General features: G+C 42.2%; 1 protein-coding gene across 2 annotated transcripts in view; it reads left to right on the top strand.

Annotated features, from left to right (window-relative positions):
• RAI14 (retinoic acid induced 14) overlaps positions 1-23,994 on the top strand; it is a 174,706-nt gene that overhangs the window by 13,030 nt on the left and 137,682 nt on the right. For both annotated transcript variants that reach the window (XM_007961324.3, XM_007961325.3), the window contains exon 2: positions 17,692-17,772. In XM_007961324.3, coding sequence (XP_007959515.1) covers positions 17,737-17,772 — 36 coding nt within the window. In that variant the 5' untranslated portion in view covers positions 17,692-17,736. The remainder of the gene's footprint in view (positions 1-17,691; positions 17,773-23,994) is intronic.

Below are 23,994 nucleotides of genomic sequence, written 5' to 3'. Positions count from 1 at the left end.
CTTTTGCAACTGCTCTTCTTCTACAGTCTCTAAAAGCCTAATGAGACAGGCACACGATGCACCGATTTCCTCCAAGTGATACCTATCTGTCTCCCAGCCAATCTGTTGATGGCTTTGTTAGTGTTTGTGCCTTGTTTGGCAGCAGGCTTGCTTTCTGTCTCCTCTTTAAAACAACCCCTGATTATTTTAAGTGCATAGCCCCTACAACAAAGGGTATTTGATTCTATGCCTCTTTGATCAAATAAATGGAAAGTAAGTGTTTATATCCACTGTGGCAAAAGAAACAGGGAGCAACTCACGCTGTCCTGGTGATAAGTGCTACAGGCTCGGGTGGCAGGCTGCGGGCTGTGGGCGCTTTTGTGTGTGGCTTCCTGAACAACAGCACTGTGCACCTCTGCCCCATTCTTGTCTCGCTGGGTGATGTTTTTCAGGATTCCACTTGTGTAGTATCAGTGCTTAGATTGTCCTGAAGAATTGCAGTATTTTCTTCTTCATAGGCTAGAGAGAGTTGTGCAGGATGGAATAATTTCTTAAGGAACAGAAATGTCCTATTGTTAGAGAAGTACATAAGTATCTAAACGTTCTGTTTTTCCAAATTGTTGTCAAGACATGGAAACCTCCATCCCAGTCTGCTGTCAGCCCAGGCAAATGTAAAAATAGCCATTTCACTTGTCTATAATTATCTTTATATTTTCTCTGTTATTGACTTCGTGTAAAATTATTCCTTAAGCGTATGCTCTCCATGTGAGAACAAAGAAATAAAGATGCTACCTCCATTCCAGTGAGGCAGGGGTGTGTGAGTGAGGACCAACAGCCAGAAAGAATGCCTTTTGCAAATCGGTCCATTCACATTTCCTAGAGGGACCTCTATGTGCCAGCAGCAATTCTGAGGACTCGTTCCATCTTTGAAGGCAACTGTTTTTTTTCTTTTAAGTACTAAAAAGATTGGTCTGTTGGCCAGACTTTTAAAAATTACTGGTGTTGTCTCACGTGCAGCCCAGTGTCACGTCTTGGGCTTGGAAGTTGAACCTTAGTTTCATCTAGCCTCCTCTATTTATACGCTATGCTCCTTTGGCTAAATAAACTTTCTCTGCTGCAATTTCCTAGTCTGGAAGCTGAGAATAATAACAATAGCATCTAATTCTGAAGTGCTTGTGGGCATTAAATGAGTTGATATTCATTTATAATAAAATAATTTTAAAAACAAAATTTTGCAAAGTAATCTTTAAAGGATCGCTATTGTGGCCGTTGTTATCATTGGTAATGTCATCATGTTTTTTATCACCCTACCTTTAAAGAACTGCTGATATATTGGCCAACATGATTATTTCTGCCATTATAATCTATAGCAATAAAGAGAGGTTGCCCCACATGTTTTTGTAATACATCTGCCTTGTGTCTTCTGTTCAGTTTGCCACTGTTTCTCTGTATTAGCATTCTCCCTATTTACCCTTCTATTATTATGTCATTGTGTAATGTGGACAATCTAAAGATGTAGTTCTTTTATTAGTCCCCAGTCTTATCTTATTCCAGATTGTATTAACAAGGTCCTCAGTCTCACCAGAGAACTTTTGTTGCTAGCACCATAATCTAGACACAGAGTAGTAACATCTTGGTTAAACCCTAAGTGGTAGCTCTTAGCATGAAGCAATGGTATAGTTAATTTCCTATTGATTTTTTGGGAAAATTTTCCAAATGTTGATAGAGAAAAACATAGACATGTTTTCTGAATAGTATATAACAGGGTAATAGTTTTTTGTTTTTTGTTTTTGTGTTTTTGGAGTTTTCAGCCTCCACTACAGAAAACCTGGGGCTGGGATAAGCTAACACAGTCTTACTTTGTTAGATGCTGTACAGTAAGTCAAAGCTATAGCTTCTTAACAGTAAGGAGGATAAATGTAGCCCCGTGGGTGCCCCTTTGTCAGCCTTAATTGAGGATGGTCTTTTAGCACCACGTAAGCAGGGAGAGAATACAGGAGATTCCCAGAGTAGTAAACTAGCCCTTTCATAGACAGACATGGTATTCTCGGCAACAGGGTAATAGTTGAGTTTGCACACACTAGGAGTCCATCAGCCTTTAAGTGAAATAAAATTGTGGGCTAATTATTCCTTCTATGTGTGGCAGAGGGCATCTCTTAAATTACAACTATCAATCATTGTTTAATTATTAACCTCCATTATTTGCTAGATTTGTTTTGTGATCTTATGATAGTAAGTGAATGTTAAAGCTGGGAGCATATACATTTTCTGCTTAATTTTACATCTGCTTTGTTAGTATTAATAATAAGATGCTATGTGCTTGAAGGGAAAAATCTAAATCATTACCGTCTAATAAAAATGCAAGCAAACCACTAATGCAGGCCACATAAATCATAGTAAATTATCTAGTGGCCACAATAAAAAGTTCTTAAAAAATGAAATTAATTTTAACAATTTTATCTAGTGTATCCAAAATATTATTTCCAATATGTAATCCATATAAAACTTCCTAATAATGGAGTTGACATTCTTTTTTACTAGTCTTTGAAACCCATTGTATAAATCCCATTTACAGTGCATCTCAATTTGCACTAGTCACATTTCAAATGCACAGAGGCCACATGTGGCTATAGTACTGGACAGTACTGGTCTAAATAATATGTCTTCTTATAGGTCCTGTAACCCTGCTCCACCTGACATCTAGAATGTTCTCAATAAATGCATATTTGATTAAGCTCCCTCTTACCCAGTTAACTGGGATTTTGCCCTTAGCTTTAAGCATTTCTGTAGAGAATTACAATAGCTTTATCACAAACTAATTATACATGGTATAATAGACATTTGAGTTTTAGGTTTACAAAACTTTTGTGCAAGTGCATTAACCCATGTGGACTTTTTATTTAAAAAAAAAAACACACACAATGATTTTGTAGGCTGGGGTCCTATGGTCCATATTTCTGTATCATTTGTGTACTTGGCTTCTAGTTGGGATTCAGTGCATATGACATGAGTAAGAAATTAGAGGCTTCTTATCTTTTCTCATAAACGGTAAGCTCTTGAGTAGCCTTAATGCTATCACCATGTAAAACTCTTGCATTAGATGCAAGGTATGCAGGTTTGTGGATAGGTGTGGGGTGCGGGGGGAGCATATTCAGTCTTTACTGGTTAGTGGAAGCATTCCCCATCCTTCATGTTAGTGCTGTTTGCTTTTTATGCCTGCACACAGAAAGTGGTTGAAAATTGAAAGAAAGTCTAGGGTTTCAAATTTAGTTTACAGGAGTTTGTCTTTATCAGGCAGGTGGATCTAGCTGCCCCTATGGCCTAGAACAGCCTGCAGCTTGTGATGGAAAAATATCTGAAAGGCTTTTCTATTTGTAGTGTGGCAAATCCAGGCTGGCATGGCCCCTGGGGGTTGATGCCTTGGTTAGGTGGTGTCTCTTCCAGTGTCTTGTTTAGAATAAATTAGGGTGACAGTGTGTTTTCATACCATACCTTCACCACTATTCAAGGATTAACTGCTATATATCATTAGGCATTGAGGTCTCCTGGTCCAGCTGAGCTCCAGCACCCCTTCTCACCCCATACCAAAGGCAGCTTCTCTACCATCTGTCCTTCTTACATTGTTTCTGCCTATCCTGAGGGTTTTGTTTTTCCTATTTCTCCTTAGTATGTACTCAAGGGAAACGAGCTTCCTTGTTTCCTTCCTTTGTACTCCCTCAGTTCTGCGGAGTCAAGTCCCAGGAAAGCAGAGAAGATAGGGTCCACTTCTATCTCCAGACCCCAAGCACCATTACCTCTTAAACCCAGCTGTTACAGTGGCTTTTTTATTTCTTGAGGGTTTAAAAATCATTTAATGCGGCCAGGCGCGGTGACTCACACCTGTAATCTCAGCACTTTGGGAGGCCGAGGCGGGCGGATCACGAGGTCAGGAGATTGAGACCATCCTGGCTAACACGGTGAAACCCCGTCTCTACTAAAAATACAAAAAATTAGCCGGGCATGGTGGTGGGCGCCTGTAGTCCCAGCTACTCGGGAGGCTGAGGCAGGAGAATGGCCTGAACCCAGGAGGCGGAGCTTGTAGTGAGCCGAGATCACGCCACTGCACTCCAGCCTGGGGGACAGAGCGAGACTCCGCCTCAAAAAAAAAAAAAAAAAAAAAAAAAAAAAAAAAAAAATCATTTAATGCTATTCACTTCTAGTTAATTGTGATTGTTTCCATTGTTGGCCTGATTTCTATAGGGGAGCCAAAGAGCAGTACTTACTTTCAGAATGGAATTAGCCCAGAAGACTCACACTTGGATTGCCAGCAAGGTCTCCTTCAGTGACTACACTGATGTTAGAGGAGGGTCATGAATGGAGGACTTAGGAGGTGAGGCTGTGTGCGGGCAGCGGGGCAGGACAGATCCACAAGCAGCGAATAGCCAAGAGAATGATAAACATGCCCTCCTTAACCTGCAGATTTAAAGGGGACACTGTAGGTCATCCTATTATATATTTCACTTCTGTAGCTTCATGAAGTAAATTTAGCTGCTGACTTCAGCAATGGGCTGAATAGACTGAAATGCAACCTGCAATTGTGCTGTTGAAGATCAAGGCACCTCTTTTACTGTGGCATCTGAGTTGAGTCTCTGTCACTTGCAGCCTAAGAGTACTGACAAATACTTTGGTGCCTGAGGGCAAGTGTCATAGATCCAACTTGAAATAACTTAGGCTAGAAGGGGCGTACCTTGCCTTATGTGAACCCACATTCTGTGCTAAAAGGGTGTGGCCACAGCAGGGCCTCAGGGATCCCTGGAATCAGCGCCCCCAACCCCGTTCCCACCACCACCCCTGGTTCCCTCTCAAACCAGCTAGAACTGGGTCTTGGGCAGCTACCAGGCTCCTGGTTTCCCAGTTCTCACCCAGAGAGGAAGGTCTGCCTCCCCTCCCCCAACTCTAAAAATCCCAGAGTCTCTGAATAGCCCTGATGAGGACACACTTCCATCTCTAGGGGAGCAGCTATTGCCAAAATGACCTGGTTGGAGTGGGTGGGGAGGGTAGGAGGGCGGGCTGGTCCCTGTTGATCAGACCCCTCATGGATCCACTACTGGAGTACCAGGCCACAGTGTTCTGCTCAAGGAAATGGGAGGCCTGCCTTCACATGAGCCAGCACCCCCGCTCTGTTGGACTGCAGACAAAACAAAAAAAAATCCTTTTATTGAATACACAGTGTTTGAATAATGTCCATATGATAGTTGGGGCAGCAGAAATAATTTCTGGACTTTCCATCCACTCCCTTACTCCTAGGGCATCAGAATTCACAGAATCTATGTCATTAACATATTTATATATTCCTTATTCTGAAAAGTATTAAGACACTGGATGCCTGGGTAAGGAAAGAGATTCACAAGCCAAATGGCACCACTGCGATCATTGTAAATGACGTCTCCAACATTCCAGAATGTGAGAGTCCAAGTTTCCCTATTTCAAAACTGAGTCAAAGAACTAATGAATATGTAGTAAGCCAACTTTTGGCAATTCATTCTTTCTAGGTTAACAACAGGGATTAAACATAACCCTGAATAGAACCTGTTCTCTTACTCACTCTGAAGATATTTTTCATAACCAATTCCTTTGTATATGGGCCTCCCTTTTGCATCGGATCTTTTTTTTTTTTTTTTTTTTTTTGAGGCAGAGTCTCGTTCTGTTGCCCAGGCTGGAGTGCAGTTGCGTGATCTCAGCTCACTGCAACCTCTGCCTCCCAGATTCAAGCGATTCTCCTGCTTCAGCCTCCTGAGTAGTAGCTGGGATTACAGGCATCCGCCACCATGCCTGGCTAATTTTTGTAGTTTTTAGTAGAGACGGGGTTTCGCCATGTTGACCAGGCTGGTCTTGAACTCCTGACTTCAGGCGATTTGCCTGCCTCGGGCTTCCAAAGTGCTGGGATTACAAGCATGAGCCACCATGCTCAGCCTTCATTGGATCTTTTTTTTTTTTTTTTTTTTGAGACTGAGTCTCGCTCTGTCACCAGGCCTGAGTCCAGTGGCATGATCTCAGCTCACTGCAACCTCCGCTTCCCGGGTTCAAGTGATTCTCCTGCCTCAGCTTCCCAAGTATCTGGGACTACAGGCCTGCACCACCACACTCAGCTAATTTTTGTATTTTTAGCAGAGATGGGGTTTCACCATATTGGCCAGGATGGTCTTGATCTCTTGACCTCATGATCCACCCGCCCCTGCCTCCCAAAGTGCTGGGATTACAGGTGTGAGCCACCCGCGCCCAGGCCATTGGATCTTTTTGAGAACAACTTCACTGAGATAGAACTTACTTTCTGTAAAATTCACTAATTTTAGTATACAGTTCAACGACTTTTGGTAAATTAACAGAATTTTGCAGTCATCACGACCATCTAGTTTTAGAACATTTCCCTCGCCCCAGAAAGATCCTTTATGGCATTTGCAATTACTTCCTATTAGCGTTCCCAGCCCTGGACAACCACCAATCAACTTTTTGTCTTTATAAATTTACCTTTTCTAGACATGTCTTAGAAATAGAATCCTGAGGCGTGGTGACTCATGCCTCTAATTCCAGCACTTTGGGAGGCACAGGCTGGAGGAACATTTGAGGCCAGCAGTTCAAGACCAGCCTGGGCAAGACAGCAAGACTCTATTTCTACAAGGAATACAAAAATTAGCTGGGTGTGGTGATGCACACTGGAAGTCCCAGCTACTCAGGAGGCTGAGGTGGGAGGATCACTTGAGCCCAGGAGTTTGAGGCTGCAGAGGGCTATGATGGTGCCACTGCACTCCAGCCTGGGCAACAGAGCAAGACTCTGTCTCTTAAAAAAAAAAAAAAAGGAGAAGAAAAGAAAAGGAAAAAAAAAAGGAATGGAATTATATAATGTGTGGTCTTTTCTGTCTGACTTTCACTTAGCAAAATGTTTTCGAGCTTCATCCATGCTTTACCATGGATCAGCGTTCTATTCCTTTTTATTGCTGGGTAATATTCCATTATATGGAATTGCTACAGATTATTTACCGAGTTGACAGACATTTCTGTTGTTTTACTTTTTCCACAATTACGAATGCTACTTCTATAAATATTCAGTCTTTGTGTGGACATATGTTTTCATTTCTCTCATAGGTGGGAATAGCATTGCTGAGTCATATGGTAAATGTATATTTAACTTTGTAATACATTGTCACACTGCACTTCACAATGGCTGTACCATTTTACATTTTCACCAATAATGTTTGAGGATTGGATCTCTATGTTTAAACTTGATGGGCTTTTTTGGGTTTCAAGATAGGTGAAACTTAAGGAATGGACTTTTGAGGAAGACAGGAAGAAGCTTACCCATACATAGTCACTTGGGGTGACTTGGGGTGACCCTTGGGGGTCAGTTGTATGGCACATGTGAGGTGGTTTTTCTCTTCAGAGGCGAACACGGTGGTGTGTTCAGAAGATGGTATTGTAATGAACATCAAAAGATAACACAGAACAGGATGAGCATTTTAGGGATCATCTTAAAAATAACCTCGATTTAAGGGATAATTGCATGGAGTTTCTTAGTCCTAGAGTGATTGTTATATTCCAGAGGTAGCTTGTTTTGATTAAGCCATGCTTTTTAAATGGGATGGATTTAGGGCAGGAGGTAACCTTGGGACTTTTCTTTGGTAGGCTTATTGGAGCATGTGAGTCGTGGATTTGACAGACCAGAAAGTAGTGCTGCCAGAACCACAGCCAATTTTGTGTCAGTCAGTGTCGCTGGCTCTGGCTGATTCATAGACTAAGATCAATCCTGGTTGATGGCAGGTTTTATTCTCAAAGAAGAATGATATATTTGGTTTCCAAGAGAAATGTCATCCCCTGGATAAAGGCAAGTTGTGAATATAGGGGATGAATGGTCTCAAAAGAGTTTTACTACATGATCATTATGATACAGTATCTAAATGACATTTGTGGTTTAAAAAGAATGTGCTCATTTATTTTCTTGGAAAAAAATCTGAGATATTAAAGTATTTTGGAAAGGATTCACTGCCAAGATGACATTATTGTTATGTCTTCCCCCCCACCAACTTTATCTGGGCAGTCTTTTAACAAACCTGTACTTTTGTTAATTCATAAAAGAAAGGTTGCTTGTTTATTCATTTGTAACGTATCTGGTTTGCTGAATAAATAAGATTTATGAGATAGTAATCATAAAGCAGCCTTGTTTTGTATCCCCCTGTCTGAAAGTTATTTTGTGAGGTTAGTATATTCCTTGTCTCTGGATGAAATCTATGATTTTTTTTTTTTTTTTTTTTTTTTGAGACACAATGTCACTCTGTTGCCCAGGATGGAGTGCAGTGGCACGATCTCAGCTCACTGCAACCTTTGTCTCCTGGGTTCAAGTGATTCTTTGCCTCAGCCTCCCCAGTAGCTGGGATTATGGGCACGCACCACCACGCCTGGCTCATTTTTGTATTTTTAGTAGAGATGAGGTTTTACTATTTTGGCAGGCTGGTCTCGAACTTCTGACCTCAAGTGATCCACCCGCCCTGCCCTTCCAAAGTGCTGGGATTACAGGCGTGAGCCACCACACCTGGCCGTTTCTTTTTTTAAAAATGGGGTCACACGCTGTCTCCCAGGCTGGAGTGTAGTGACAATCATAGCTCCCTGTAGCCTCACACTCCTGGGCTCAAGCGATCCTCTTGCCTCAGCCTCCCAAGTACCTAGGCCTACAGGTGCTCCCCACCATACCCAGCTAATTTACTTTGATTTTTGTAGAAATGGAGATCTCACTATGTTGCCCAGGCTAGTCTCCGGCTCAAGTGATCTTCCCACCTTGGCCTCCCAAAGTGCTGGGATTATAGGCATGAGCGACTGCACCCAGCCTCTGACTTATTCTTAGATTTTAAAAACAGTTCTGCAGTCAGTTGCAACTGCTAAATACTCTTAATTCAGAATTTAGAGTCCTCAATGTCAAATATTAGGTTGGTACAAAAGTAATCGTGGTTTTGTTATTTTAATGGCAAAAACTGTGATTACTTTTGCACCAATCTAATAACAACAAAAAGTTGAAATTTGACTTAAAGTTTAATAGCTCTCCCTTTTCTCTTTATCCCTGCTTCACCCTGGTACCCTGCCTCCTGCATCTTCCTATCACAGTTTGGGATCCCTCTAGGGATCGCTGTATGGTAAATTAGGGGTAGGGCAGGGGAAGATAAGAAGTTAAAGGGATAAAAAAGTTCTTTTTTTTTTCTTTTTGAGACAGTGTCTTACTCTGTCACCCTGCCTGAAGTGTAGTGGCACGATCTCAGCTCACTGCAACCTCCACCTCCCAGGTTTAAGCAATTCTCATGCCTCAGCCTCCCGAGTAGCTGGGATTACAGGCACCCGCCACCACTTCTGGCTGAAAATTCTTATCTGACTGGTACTATAGCATGATAGTGCCATGTTCTGAATTTGACAGATGTTTGTTTTACTCTTAATTCTGGGCTATTTCTGGGAATGTTATGGACTGAATTGTGCCCCTCTATCCCATTTCTGTGTTGAAGTCCTAACCTCCAGTTTCTCATAATGTACCTGTGTTTGGAGATAGGACCTTTGTAGGGGTAATTAAGGTAAAATAAGGTATATGGGTGGGCTCTAATCCAATATGACTGGTGTCCTCATAAGATGAAGTGATTAGGATGCAGACACACCCAGAAGACCATGTGAAAACACAGGGCAAAGACATCCATCTATAGGCCACGAAGAAGTGCCTCAGAAGGAAACCAACCCTGTTGACACCTTGACCTTGGGCTTTATTTTGTGTTGTTTAAACTACCAAGTCTGTGGTACTTTGCTGTGGCAGCCCTGACACACCAGCAGAGGGGCCCCTTGGGGATCTCCCTCTTCTCACTCCATTCTTGGACCATCACTGCAGACCCCTCTTCTGCAATTCCCTTGATGAATGTCATGTGATTGCCTCCAGTGTGTTGCTTCTCCATCAGGGAATCTACTTCCCTCTGCCCTCTGTGTCCTTCCAATCTACCCTATTACACAGAATCTAGCACCACTTATTTCCTTCTATTGTGAGTTGTCTACACATGCTCTGTAGGAAACACATATTTATGCACAAATAAACACTAGCATTCAGGCTGATTACAACACAACAGCAACCTCTCCTTCATTTCTGTCCTTGAAGCATAGGCCAGTTTCTCTCCGTTTTAGATTTTTCAGGTGTGGATCAGACACCGTCGAATCTCTTCAGTCCTGTAAGCCTCTCATGAGGTTGAGTAGGTGTGGTAGGAATCATTGCATAGCTCTGTCTAAAGGAAGACTCTCCCACAGTCCACACACACTCTGACCCTTTTAGACCTGGACGTGAGTAAGAGCCCTGTTAACCAGTTTTCAGTTGAATCCTTTGAAAATTTGCACCTCTGGCTAAAATGACTGTGGCATGTCTGTGTTTTCAACCTAACCGTAGTGCTCATTCATTCATTCATCATTGATTCATTCAGGCAGTGCGAAATTGCACTAAGTTTTGACTATGAAGAGAGCCTTGCTGAGGCCAGAGGTGAAACCCTGGCCCTGTCTAGGATGGACGCTTTCCTTCTTGAGGAGCTCCCTGACTAGAAGGGGAGGAAGGTATCACATGAAATAACACAGCAGGCATGTTGATTTGTGGGGGGAATCCCTGGCTTGCCCCATAGTTCTAGAATCAGGCTGAAAAAATCTCTGTCCTTAGAATTTGCTTCCAGGGTACTAGCTGATGATCCTTGCTCTCCTCTGACCCTAATGTTGCATTATTGAAAATGGTCAGCTCCTTCAGGTAGGCTTAGCACATGACTGGGGGGATGCTGCATGAGGACAGCAGCAATGAGAGGGAAGGGGCAGGTGGGAAGGAAAAAGGAGGGGCATCCTGGTAAGATTTCAGAGGCCAAATGAGCTGGGTTTTTTACAACCTTAGTGCTTTTCTCTTGTACGTAGTAAAACCCAATTACCGTGTTGCGTTTGTACAAATATCCCAATGACGCTAACCCGTGTCAGAGAACTCACCCTCCTCAGTGCACTTGGGATCCATGAGAGCCTTGCTAAGGTCAGAGGTGAGGTCTAAAGTCTATCCAAGCACTTTATCCTATATCTTTGTTCTGCATGTTCAACTGTAAAACATTTATTGATTATATGCCAATGGTCAGGACTCAAGTACAGACAAAATGAAAATACTCTATTCCAAAGTAAGTAAGTAGTCTGAGATGTAAATTTTCAAATCAGCTGAAAACTGGTAACGGGGTTCTTGAATCCCTCATTCACATCCAGGGTCTAAAGGAGTCAGACTGCGGGAGTATCTTTCTTTGCAGAGAACTATGCAGTGATTCCTACCACCCCTACTGTCTTAGTCTATTTTCCATTGCTATAACAGAATACCACAGACTGCGTAATTTACAGAGAAAATAAGCATATTGGGTTCATAGTTCTGGACTTTGGGAAGTCCAAGGACATGGTGTTGGTCCTTAGCAAGGGACATCTGGTGGCAGAAGGTGGATGCGAAAGAGACCACAAAGCAAGCCTAGCTCACTTTTATAATAACGGGCTCTGGCAAGTACTCACTCACTCCCGTGATAAAGCATGAATCCATTCAGGAGGGTAGAACCCTCATGACCCAATCACTCTTGAAGTCCTCATCCCTTAATACTGTTACATTGGCAATTAAGTTTCCAGCACATGAACTTCTGGAGGACACGTTATGGGACCACCTGGGGAGAGTATACAGGTGTCAGACCCTTACCTGGCAAGTCTAAGAAAGGAGTCCCCCATCTTGTGAGAGAGATGGACAAAATGCTCTTTCCTCCTTCACCTGTCCAAATCCCGTGTTTCCTTTAAGTTCAGTTAGAGCCCTGCTCCCATTTGGGAAGACTTCTCTGATTTTTTTCTAGCCCTTCAAGATTCTCACTCTTTGAATTTCTACAGTATTCAACACCTACTTATAAGATGATTTTTTAATTATTCTTTATTCATATCCTCAGTCAGTTTGGAGTCCTCTGGGCCTGCTTGTAGTTCCTATCCTGAGTGTTTGTATGTATTTAAAATTCTGTCTTTCTAGAACAGTGCAAATCTGCTGTAAAGTAAATTGGGCAAGAGGGAACAGTACCCATTGGGCCCTGCTTCCCATTTTTATGTTCTTCCAGAAGCAGCAACATAACTCACAGCACAGCCCTGTCTGAGAGGCAGAGGTTGAAGCAGCTTCCGCCCACTGGGAGGGGTTCGGATGGCGTGAGGTGCTGTGTTGTTAAGGATACCTTCACTGGGAGGTTGGTCTGGAGAGACCTTTGACAGAATGTATTTGTTTTGCTGGATTGAGAAAATTGAATGTTTGTACGGCTTTGGTTAAAATTGCATTTTTGTTGCAGAGAGATTATTGTCTAAAGAAATACTCAGGCACTTGAGTGAGAAGAGGTAGATGCCGACAAGGAGAGAAGGAGTGTGTTGAGGCTTGTTCAGCACTTGGTCTGTGGTGTGGATTTTAAGTCTGATGTCCTTTTTAACTTGGAAGAAAAAGTCCTGAAGCCTATTTAGGGGTACATGTTAGTGTTCTGGTTTGGCTGAGAATTCTATAGATGTTTTCCCATATTTTGTGATGGAATATTATTATTATTTTTTTTGAGACAGGGTCTCACTCTTTCATCCAGGCTGAAGAGCAGTGGCATGATCATGGCTTACTGTAGCCTTGAACTCCCAGGCTCCAGTGACCCTTCCACCTCATCCTCCTGAGTAGCTAGGACTATGCGCCATGTGCCACCACCACCAGCTAATTAGTTTTTTTTTTTTTTTTGTAGAGACAGGGTCTTGCCATGTTGCCCAGGCTGGTCTTGAATGCTTGGTTTCAAGCAGTCTTTCCACCTCAGCCTCCCAAAATGTTGGGATTAGAGACGTGAGCTGCGGCGCCTGCCTGGCTGCATTTCTTTTTTCATCAGTCTAGAGGTTTCTCACCTGGAATTTTCTTTCTTTATTTTTTTTTTGAGATGGAGTTTACTCTTGTTGTCCAGGCTGGAGTGCAATGGTGCGATCTCGGCTCACCGCAACCTCTGCCTCCTGGGCCCAAGCGATTCTCCTGCCTCAGCCTCCGCAGTAGCTGGGATCACAGGCACGCGCCACCACGCCCGGCTAATTTTGTATTTTCAGTAGAGACAGGGTTTCACCATGTTGGTCAGCTGATCTCGAACTTGCAACCTCAAATGATCCGCCCACCTCGGCCTCCCAAAGTGTTGGGATTACAGGCGTGAGCCACCATATCCGAATAACCTGGAATTTTCTTAATCCTAAGGACTGGTGAATGTAATAGAGATTATTAAGCTTTTTAAAAAAATAACAGCTTTGTTGAGATATCATTCATATATCATTCACTTCACCTCCTGAAAGTGTACGAATGAATGGTTTTTAGTGTGTTCACAGGTTGCACAACCATTACAGCAGTAAATCTTAGAACATTTTCATTACACCCAAAAGAAAACCCCATATCCATTGTAAGGGTTTGTTTTTTTTTTTTTTTTTAATACTCAAAGAAATTTAACTTTTTTGTTAATGATAAAGCTGTAGAGGCTAATATCAAGGTTTTAAAATGCAGGTTAGGATTGGGAGTTAAATTATTTTTTAAAAGGGAAAATGAATTAATAAATAAACAATGTTGCCTCCAGTCTTTCAAATGAGATGGAAACAAGCATGTACATCTCTGCCTTGCTCCATCCTCATCTATCAACGTGACGTCCATTCTGTGATGATTGGTGGCCAGTGATGATTGGTGGCCAGTGATTGACGATTGGTGGCCAGTGATGGATGCCATATTGCAGGGACTGATTTTGAATTAAATGGGCAACAAACTGACTAATATTTCTGCTCAGTGGGTAGGTATGCTTTATCTTGCTTCAAATGGGAGAACTTAGTTCAGAGAGCTTTTTCCATAGATGCATGATCCTGTCTGGTACATACTCCAGTTAGGCTGCCGTGCAGCTAATTCAGCTTTGCTGCATTTCTTTTGAAGTAAGCATCCTGATTTAATGACTTTTCCAAGGACTGCCTTTAGTGTGGCCTTGCCAAACTGACAGATGTCACTTTACTCAACATAGGCTGTAGCCCAGCCTGGGCTTTGGAAATTTGGGATTGAAAATGGGACTGTAAGATCCCAGTTGGCCCAAGGAAGGCGAGTCCGTTTACTCATGATTCATCTTGAGGAAGAGGAGATGCTGAGACAGCTGGCACCTGGCATTATTCCAGGGGCCACATTACTTCCCGCCAGCCATGGCTTCCAGGTGTGAGATCCTTTCATGAATACCAGGAAAGCAGTGATCTATTAATAACTTTACCCCAGCTACAGTTCATGCCTCTAGAGTTACCATTGTGTGGATTTCCAGAACTTCTTTTCCTTTGACACTTATCTCTATCACTGTGGAGTTAGGCCTGTGGGCCACCCAGCTCTCACACACCCAAAGCCAGGGACTCCAGGAAGACACTCAATTTGGCGGTTAATACCTTCCCTTGGGAACTTTTGGAATTATTGCTTTATTTATTTAATCCTCTTCAAATAAGAGTTTGTATACTTTTCACTGCATGCTTAAAAAAAAAAAAGAAAAGCCAGAGACAAATACACAGAAAAACGAACACAACACCCACGAAACCCCCATGACCTCAAACAAAAATCTTCCCCGCTGTTGCCTAAGACTTTGTTTTCTCTGAATATGTGAATGAAGGAATGCTTTGAGTGGCTCTGCTGTGGGGAACTGCACAGTTTTTGGTTATCCAATACGTGGCCTCTCTTTTCTCCCTTTTCTGCTGGACTGATTTATCCTGTTTCCTTGGTTATTAGTACTTCCACAAGAAGGGGGAAGGAATTAAATTCGAAGGATGATTTCCACTTTCTAGCAACAGTTGGTGTAGAAACCCTGGGCTAGCCAGTGACAGTTTGGGAATATCTGATTATCATTATTTCTACTTTGATTCATCAAAAGGTGATTCTGTTTTGACTTGAAAAAAAAAAACAACCCAACTTTGGTTTATGAACCAGCCCAACTCTGACAAGTGTGTTCCTGTTCCACCTACATCAGTTCTAGTTTCTCTAACTTCAGTGTGCGAAAGATTCAACCAAGGAAGTTCCTGGGCTCTACCCCTTGAGATTCAGTTTTCACAGGACAGGGGCTGAAAGGTTACATTTAGTCCCCAGGTCCTTCTGATATGGATTAACTAGGGGCTGACTTTGAGAAACACTGCCCTGGAATTTGCACTTGCTATTCAGGTACTAGCCCAGCCTTCTCTGTGATTAAATGCTTGGCAGTTAACAATGTATAATTATGGTGTATGTCGTTTCCAAGGCAACATGCATCTGTCACTCCTGCTGAGGCTGGGAAGATTGAAAGGGGCCATGGAGAAGCTGCAGTCCCAGTGAGGCCTCCAGATTCATGCCATCAAAGTGCTTCATGATGACTGGGTTTTCACACCATTTATCCAAGGGCCCTAATCAATGACAGCAGCAAGAATGAAAGTAGACACATTGAAAGCCAGAGAGTCACTGGGTGACTTCTAGAGGTAGCAACAAGCTCATGAAGAAGGATGAGTACGGCATTCAATGGCTTGCACTCCCCAACCATCCTCTCATGTCAGTTTTTTTCAGAATAATAAGGATGTGGGGGAATGTGAGATGACCTGGCAAGGCTTCTGAAAACAGTAGTTAACTGTGGTAAACGTGTGCCTGCTATTCCTCAGTTCTCCTCTGGGATGGTGCTGTTAAAGGTCACCTGTTTTCACTAGCAGTGGGCTTGATGTGACATTTATTGAGCATTTACTATGTGATGGAAACTTTCATATAGATTATCTTGCCTTTTTTGACCTAAGTGTATTTTCATTTTTTTATCTACATGCAAAGATTACACATTTTGTACATTTCCAAATGTAATGAAAAAGGTAGAGTCTGTACATGTTTGCCGGGCACAGTGGCTCGTGACTGTAATCCCAGCTCTCAGGGAGGGAGAGGCCGGAGAATAGCTTGAGCCCAGGAGTTCGTGACCTGCCTGGGCAATATAACGAGACCCCATTCTCCACAAAAAAAGAAAAAAAAAAAAGATAAGGTCTATACATGTTTTAACACAGGATTTGGCTTTTTGGTTTTAGTTGTAAAACTGTATAGGGCAGTGCTGGATGGAACTGGAGGCCGTTATTCCAAGTGAAGGAACTCTAGAATGGAAAACCAAATACCGTACGTTCTCACTTGTAAGTGGGAGCTAAGCTATAAGGATGCAAAAACATACAGAGTGACGTAATGGACTGTCAGAACTAGGGGTAGGGGAGGTTAGGAGAGAGGTGAGGGATAAAAGACAACATATTGGTTGCATTAAAATCTCAGAATTCATTGCTAAGGAATTTGTGTATCAAAAAACTACCTATATCCCCAAACTATTGAAATTTAAAAAAAAAAAAAAACACCAAAACCATATACGGCAGTGAAAACATTCAGCCACTAGTCAGGCCTTAGGGTCTGGTTCTGAATCTTATCATGAATAGGCTTTGTGACTCAGGCAAGTTTCAAAACTTGTCTGAGGCTCTGTTTCTACTTCTGCGAATGAGGCACTTAGACTAGACAAGCAATCTTGACTTTTGAAGGGTGGCAACTACCTTGTAGAATCCAGTGAAAACTCGGAACATTCTTCCCTGAAAAAGGTAAATGTATGCTTGCTAAAAGATAATTACATTCAATTTCCAGGGGACCACAGACCCATGTTAAATGAAGTGATTGCTTAAGATTCAGCTGCAACTCAGAATTGCTGAGTCCCACAGGACCCTGAGAGTCTTGCATTGTTTAGAGAGGCCCCCTGAGGAATGAGCTATTTGATGAGGGAGGTTTTGTTGTTCCTGGCATTTTTCACTAACTGCCCTGTGCATTCTGGGGAGGGGAGACGGGAACAAACACTGAGAAAAATAAATAGGGAATGAGTGGCATCTGGAATATGAACTGTTTTCCTCATCACTTTCACAAGGAGGTGGATGGCATGGCTGCAGCACAGAAGATATATCGAGGAATTACTTGAACATAGAGATACAGCATTTTGTATAGTGACAGTTAAGCAGTAACTTAGATTTGCTCTACTTTTAATGTTTTAGAACTCACTGATACAGAAATCTAAGAAGGTCCAGTTCATAGAAGCAGAGAATAGAATAGTAGTTACCAGGAGCAGGGGTGGGGGTGTGGGAGTAGGGCGGTGGGGGAGGTGGATGGGGAGATGTTGGTCAAAGGATGCAGCATTTCAGTTAGGAGGAATAGATGAAGAGATCTATTGTGCAACATGGTAACGATAGTTAGTGTATTGTATACTTGAAAAATTCCTGAGAGTAGATTTGGAGTGTTCTCATCACAGTGAAATAATAAGTATGTGAGGCAATGCATATGTTAATTAGCTCAACTTAGCCATTCTACAGTATATGCATATTTCAAAAGTCATGTTGTACACCATAAAAGTATATACAATTTGTATTTGTCAGTTAAAATAAATGTTAATAAGTAGGAAAAAAATGGAAGTTTTGGTTAATTTGAAAATGTCAGAAGCTTCTAGGGAGTATATTATAAATGGAAATATGTTGTTATTTACCACTCTTCAGCTGTTAACTGACCACCTTCCCAACCCAGCCCTGCTCTGTCTCCTTCCCATGACCCACAGTTGTAATCCAGTCAAGACAGAATACCTTATTTGGAAACCTACATATGTCCTTTTTTTCTCTGCTTAGGTGTTGAAAAATCTCTAGAGCTTTGGAAGGCTGAATGGACTAAACATGAAGAGCTTGAAAGCGAAGTTCAGGAAGAGTGACGTGAGTATGCGGTGACTCAGAGTCTGTGTTCCTTCTCCACGGAGCTGCAGAAACGCTCCTCCCACCTTGATAAGGCACTGCTGAGTTAATAAACTACAGACACTCAAGTGCTCTTGGCCCCAGCTCAGGGTAGCTTCTGTAGATGGCGTGCTCTAGGTTCCTTGCTGTTTGTGTGCGTAGCTTTCAAAATTCTTTTTTTCTTTAATTCTGGGGATCTGTGCCTTGTAGAGAAAGGAACCGTCACATTAAACATCTTCAAAGGAAGAATCAGTAAAAATCTCAACATTTCTAAGGTTGCCAGAAATCCTGATTCAGAATGTTGTTTTTAGAAGAAGCTAGTCTCTCTCATGAGGGTGGTTCAGGAATGACATATTAGCATGGTTCATCTTTGGCTTTCTGAAACGTGTTCAACTCTGTTAAGGCTTTTGTGGTAAAATGGTATCTACTGCTGCCCGTACCTTTCCTCCCCCTGAATTCCAGGGGCTCTTCCTCATTTGTTGTCTATCATAAAAGACTCTGGATTGGAGGAACCAGTTATGATGTAAGAGTTATGAAACAAAGTCTCCCTCAGGAGAAAAGGGAGAAAAACGTAGCAGAGGGGTTGTACACGGTAATATTTTTTTAAAAGGTTGCCCCATAAACCCTTCTATGATCCCAGTCTTGTACTAGCTGCATTCCAGAAACTTTGAGCAGAGTTGTGGAATGGGAGAAATTAATGGAAGGGAATTAGATGGAAGCCAAGGTTTGTCACTCTCAAAATGGGCTTGTTCAGCTATCATTTCAGGCGAGGTAATTAAAGATGAACCTGGATTTTATTGCTTTGTTATGAATTATATTTTGACAGCTTGGCACAGCTGCATTTTTGCAATAAATGGAGACTGTGTCTTTTATGGCTAATATGTAACTTGCATACCTACTTCTGGCTGAAGCTTATCTCCTGAGGCTGCATCATGACATGTAACTTACTGCCTTGATAAAACCCAGGCTAGATGAGATGCTTATGGGATGATGGTAAAATACCGACCCACTTAAAGAAAGAACTGGGAAGCGTTGTGAAAAAAGTTAGTCTCACCTTCTTATCCTTTAGGTAAATTAAATAAAATTCATAGAGTGCAAAGAGACTTTGACAAAGACATGAAACTAGCTGTTGGCCAGAGTGAAAGTCCTGGTCATCCGACTTCTAAGAAACCTCCTTCAACCTCATCGTCTGCTGGCTGTATGTTATGCAGCCTACATATCTCCCATGGCTTTCGGCTAAGGAGAAAAAGGCAATTAAATGGAAAATGTTGCGCAATTCAGCAGATAGGGGTTTCTAAATTATGTGACCAGGTTAACAAATGCCTTTTTCTATTCTAAGGGAATCTAGGTAGCTTTCATTTATATAAGTTAAGATTATTTTTAGCAAAATTTCATCAGTCTAGACTTCCATGTATATGAACAGGGACCCAGAGGAATGATAGGCACATAAACTTTTGGTTTAAAAATCAAAAACTGGTGGCAGTAGGGAGGGTGTTGCTGGAATCCAGTTAGAAAAACTGAAATATTTCCATGATTTAAAAAAATCCACTGTAATAACACTAGTAAAAGCTTCTGGGATTTGGCAGCAGAAAAGGCTATGATTTTGGCAGTTAGTGCTAAGAGAAGAAATGTTGAGAAGCAGACCTTGGGGAGGAGAGCCTGGGGAGGAGGAAATTGGTATAATGGAGTCCAACAATTTCAAATGGCTCTCCACATCCAAATTGTTTCCCCAAGCCATGGAACTGTACAGCTAAATGGAGGGAATAAAAAAAGACAACAACAAAAACATTTCAAAGCCCTGTTTGTTAATCAACCATATGATAATAATGCTAATAATAACCATTAGGAAGTATTAACCAAATGTCAGGAGCTATACTAAGCTTTTCACGTGAAATTCATTTACTCTTGCCACAAATCTTACGTGGTGGGTATAACTATTAAGCTCATTTTACAGATGAAGAAACTGAGGCCTTAGGGACATGCAGTCATTTGTCTGGGTTCTTAGAACTTTAAGTTCTAGAACCAGTTTTTGCACTAAGGCAGCCTGATTCAAGAGCCTATGTTTCCTGAAAGAGGAATTTTGGGTGGAAAGTGTATTTTAAGAAACTAGGTAATCTGCTGGCATGGTGGCTCACTCCTGTAATCCCAGCACTTTGGGAGGCTGAGGCAGGAGGATCTTGAGTCCAGGAGTTCAAGAGCAGCCTGGGCAAACATAGTAAAACCCCATCTCCACAAAACAATTAAAAAATTAGCCACCTATGGTGGGCCACACCTATGGTTCCAGCTACTCGGGAGGCTGAGGTGGGAGGATGGCTTGAGCCCAAGAGGTCAAGGCTACAGTGAATTGTGTTCACGCCACTGCACTCCAGTCTGGGTAACAGAGCAAGGCCCTATCTCAAAAAACAAAAAACAGAGCAATCTAGGGAGTAGCTTTAAAAGTGACTTTAGGCTTGGACCTAGGTTTGTGGCCCTGGACAAGTCTCTTACTCTTCTGAAGCGCAGATTCCTCACTGGAAAAGTGGAGGAAATAATATTAGCCCTGTAAGGTTGGGGTGACAGTTAAATGCATTAAATGAATGTTGGCTGGGTGCGGTGATTCACACCTGTGATCCCAGCACTTTGGGAGACCGGGGCGGGAGGATCACCTGAGGCTGGGAGTTTGAGACCACCCTGACCAACATGGAGAAACCCGTCTCTACTAAAAATACAAAATTAGCCGGGCGTGGTGGCGCACACCTGTAATCCCAGCTACTCGGGAGGCTGAGACAGGAGAATCACTTGAACCCGGAAGGCGGAGGTTGCGGTGAGCCAGGGATCATGCCATTGCACTCCAGCCTGGGCAACAAGAGTGAAACTATGTCTCAAAAAAAAAAAGAAAAAAGGAATGTCAAAAATCTTAGGGCCTGGTGCTCAGGAGATGCTTAGTAAATATTTGTTTCTTCCTCCTAATTAGCAACCCGCAATAAAAAGTAGGATTCAAAAAGTTTACATGGTCTGGAGGGTAGAATTATCTGGTAACAGTTGCTGCTGCCAAACAGGGAAACTGAGAGCTGGGAGGGAGTGGAGAAGAGAGGCTTGTTTTCCAATGTATGCCTTTGATTTGGAAGTTCTTGATTATATGTATATCATGCATATATATGTATTGTTAAGGAAAAACACGTTTACAAACATTTACATTCAGTTGAATGAACCAAATTATAATTTTTTTTTAACCTGAAACGAGTGGTCTATCTCAAAATATTTTAAACCATTGGGCATCACATTTTCCTGCTTGTCTGTGTGAGGGAAAAGGAGGAAGAAAGGATTCTTTGTATTTCTGGGGGGTAGGAAGAGGAGAATAGCAGATCAGTTTCTCGCGCTTGCATAAAGAAGACAGGTGACCCACTGGTGTGATCGCATTTCAGCGAGCCTGTGTCTGGGAGGTCTGTGGCCAGATCGGTTTGTGGCCATTGCGAGCAAAATCCAGGAGTAAACATAGGATGAAAGTGGCCCAAGGGGGCCTCCTATGGATGGCCTTCAGGTCACTCTGTGACCCCAGGGCCATCACGTGGGTAAAGATTGAATGGGAGTGTCCTTTCCGGAAGACTTGACAATTGGCACTGTGTCAAAGACAGATGTGAGTTTGGTAGGGAATGAGCCTGACTCTGAGGGCTGTGGTTAGACAGTGTCATTGTCCAGTGGTTTTGATTCTTAAATCTATTTGGGACCCTGCAGATAACCCACAGAGGCTAAACAGCATTATGAAATTTCTATGATGGATAACCTTTTTTACTTCACATTTATAACTTTATTTTGGGAGTTCTTAAACTTGAGTTGTTAGATAGTAGATAGGATACAGGAGAAATGCAAATATGGTTGTCTTTAAAAAGCTGATAAACCTCGGTGAGAAGAGAAAAAAAAAACATGTAGGAAACAATTAGAGCAAAATACAAGCAGTATAGACTATAGATACTCAAGGTACCTTTAAGATGATGTAACTAACTAGTTATTAAGTTGTAGGGCCTGGTGATAAATTCTGCAAATTTTCAGAGGGCTGAATCATTGAGAATGGGAGAATTTGGGGAGCTTTATGGAGGTGGAACTTCATGCAGGCCTTGCTGGTAGGAGTCGGTAGGAGTCGGATCCAAATTCATTCATTCTTGCATTTCATTGGTTAAATTTATCCAGCTGTCTCACCACTATTTGTTGAGGAGACTGTTCTTTCCCTCATTGAATGATCTGGTCACTCTTGTCAAAGACCAATTGCCTATAGATAGGTAGGCTTACTTCTGGACTCTCATTGGAAGTGTGGTTGGTAAGAGGGGGGAAAGGTCAGAAGGTCAATCAGGGGAGGCAGCTTGCAGCACAGTGGGTTAACTCAGTCTCAAAAATGGCCCTTGACATACAAAATAGTAATATTAATAGTTCAGGAGCCCAGGAGAGTGCCCATGGCATGACCCTGAGTATTTAAAGAAGAATACTATAAAGTTTTCATCCTAGTTTTAAAAATGGATAGACTGATTTTTATGCTTAGTAAGCAAGCACAGAGTTCTCAATGATCATTATTTGTATCTTTTATGACCGTAGCTTGAAAAAATAGCTTCTTTACCTCTTTAAATATTTGCAGCAGCTAGTATCTGGTTCCACAGGGAAAAATGAGCTGTCATCATGAAAAATGAGGCCAAAAAGGTTGGGATTTCCCTTTGCTAATAAAATGCTCAGGCTTCTGGAATTTCTTTGTAGATGCCAGTTTTTAGTGACTTGAGTGAAATGGGTGGAGGTTGAGGGATGGGAAATGGGGTTGAAAGATCTTTGTAACAAATCTTGAGAAATGTCACTCAAACGTGATCGAGGCCTTCACCGTTTACTTTGAGGGTGTGTGCTTAATTTGATGAAAGATTTATTCCCAATTATATATTTCATTGTAATAGGGAAGCAGCGGACATTCCATTAAAAAAATCAAAACAGCCAGTTTAAAGTGACAGGCTCTAAGAGAGATTAAATTGATGGTATACCTTTACATAGCAGCTACTAACTATTGTAGCTTTCAGCCAAGGAAATGCATACACCCCATGAATCTTGAAGAACCAGGCATATCCTGCTCAGACAGAGGTTTGAGTTTGTTGCCTATTAAGATAACAGTTCATGGCAGGGCATGGTAGCTCACACCTGTAATCCCAGCACTTTGGGAGGCCATGGCGGGTGGATCACCTGAGGGCAGGAGTTCGAGACCAGCCTGGCCAACATGGCGAAACCCCGTCTCTACTAAAAATACAAAAATTAGCTAGGCATGGTGGTGCATGCTTGTAATCCCACCTACTCGGGAGGCTGAGGCAGGAGAATCGCTTGAACCTGGGGGGCAGAGGTTGCAGTGAGCTGAGATCACGCCACTTCACTTCAGCCTGGGTGACAGAGTGAAACTCCATCTGTTAAAAAAAAAAAAAAAAAAGAGATAACAGCTCTTATGAGGGTCGACAACCAACATCTCTGCCAAGGTATTTTTTTCAAGAGTTTTTAGTCATTTATAATAAGTTTTTACAAATGCTGGAGCCTCCTTCCCTCACCACACACACACACGCACATACACACAATGGGAGTATTTAAAATCCAAGTCTCTCTGTAGACATAGGAACCTTGGCCAAATCTATTTCAAGCTAAGCCTTTTTTTTTTTTTTTTTTTTTAAATAGACATAATTTTTAAAAAATCAGTGATGACCGCACTGGGTGGAGGTAGGAGACTTTACTAAAGTTCTAGAGAGAAATTTGGTCAAATTTGTGCCATGCTACATATTTTCTAGGTCTTTTCAGCCTGTTTTAAATGGAGAACCTGCTCACTGCCTGATTTTGCCTGGTATTAGTTTGCTAGGACCGCCGTAACAAGGGGTACCACAAACCAGGTGGCTGAAACTAAAGAAATGTATTGTCTCAGAGTTCAGGAGGCTAGAAGCCTAAGATCCAGGTACTGGCAGAGTTGGTTCCTTGTGAGGGCTGCGAGGGCGAATCTGTTCCATGCTCTGGCCTAGATTTGGTGGTTGGCTGGCAGTTTTTGGCTCGCAGAAGCCTTGCCCCGATCTCTGCTTTCATCTTCATGTGGCATTCTCCTTCTGTGCGTGCGTCTGTGCCCAGATTCCTCCTTTTCATAAAGACGCCACTCATACTGGATTAGGGCTCACTATAATGACCTCATTTTAGCTTGATTACCTCTGTGAAAACCCTATCTCCAAA

Source organism: Chlorocebus sabaeus, chromosome 4 (assembly GCF_047675955.1).
Source record: "Chlorocebus sabaeus isolate Y175 chromosome 4, mChlSab1.0.hap1, whole genome shotgun sequence".
NCBI lineage: Eukaryota > Metazoa > Chordata > Mammalia > Primates > Cercopithecidae > Chlorocebus > Chlorocebus sabaeus.
Note: the sequence above shows the minus strand (reverse complement) of the source record. Positions and strands in the feature narration are given on the sequence as shown.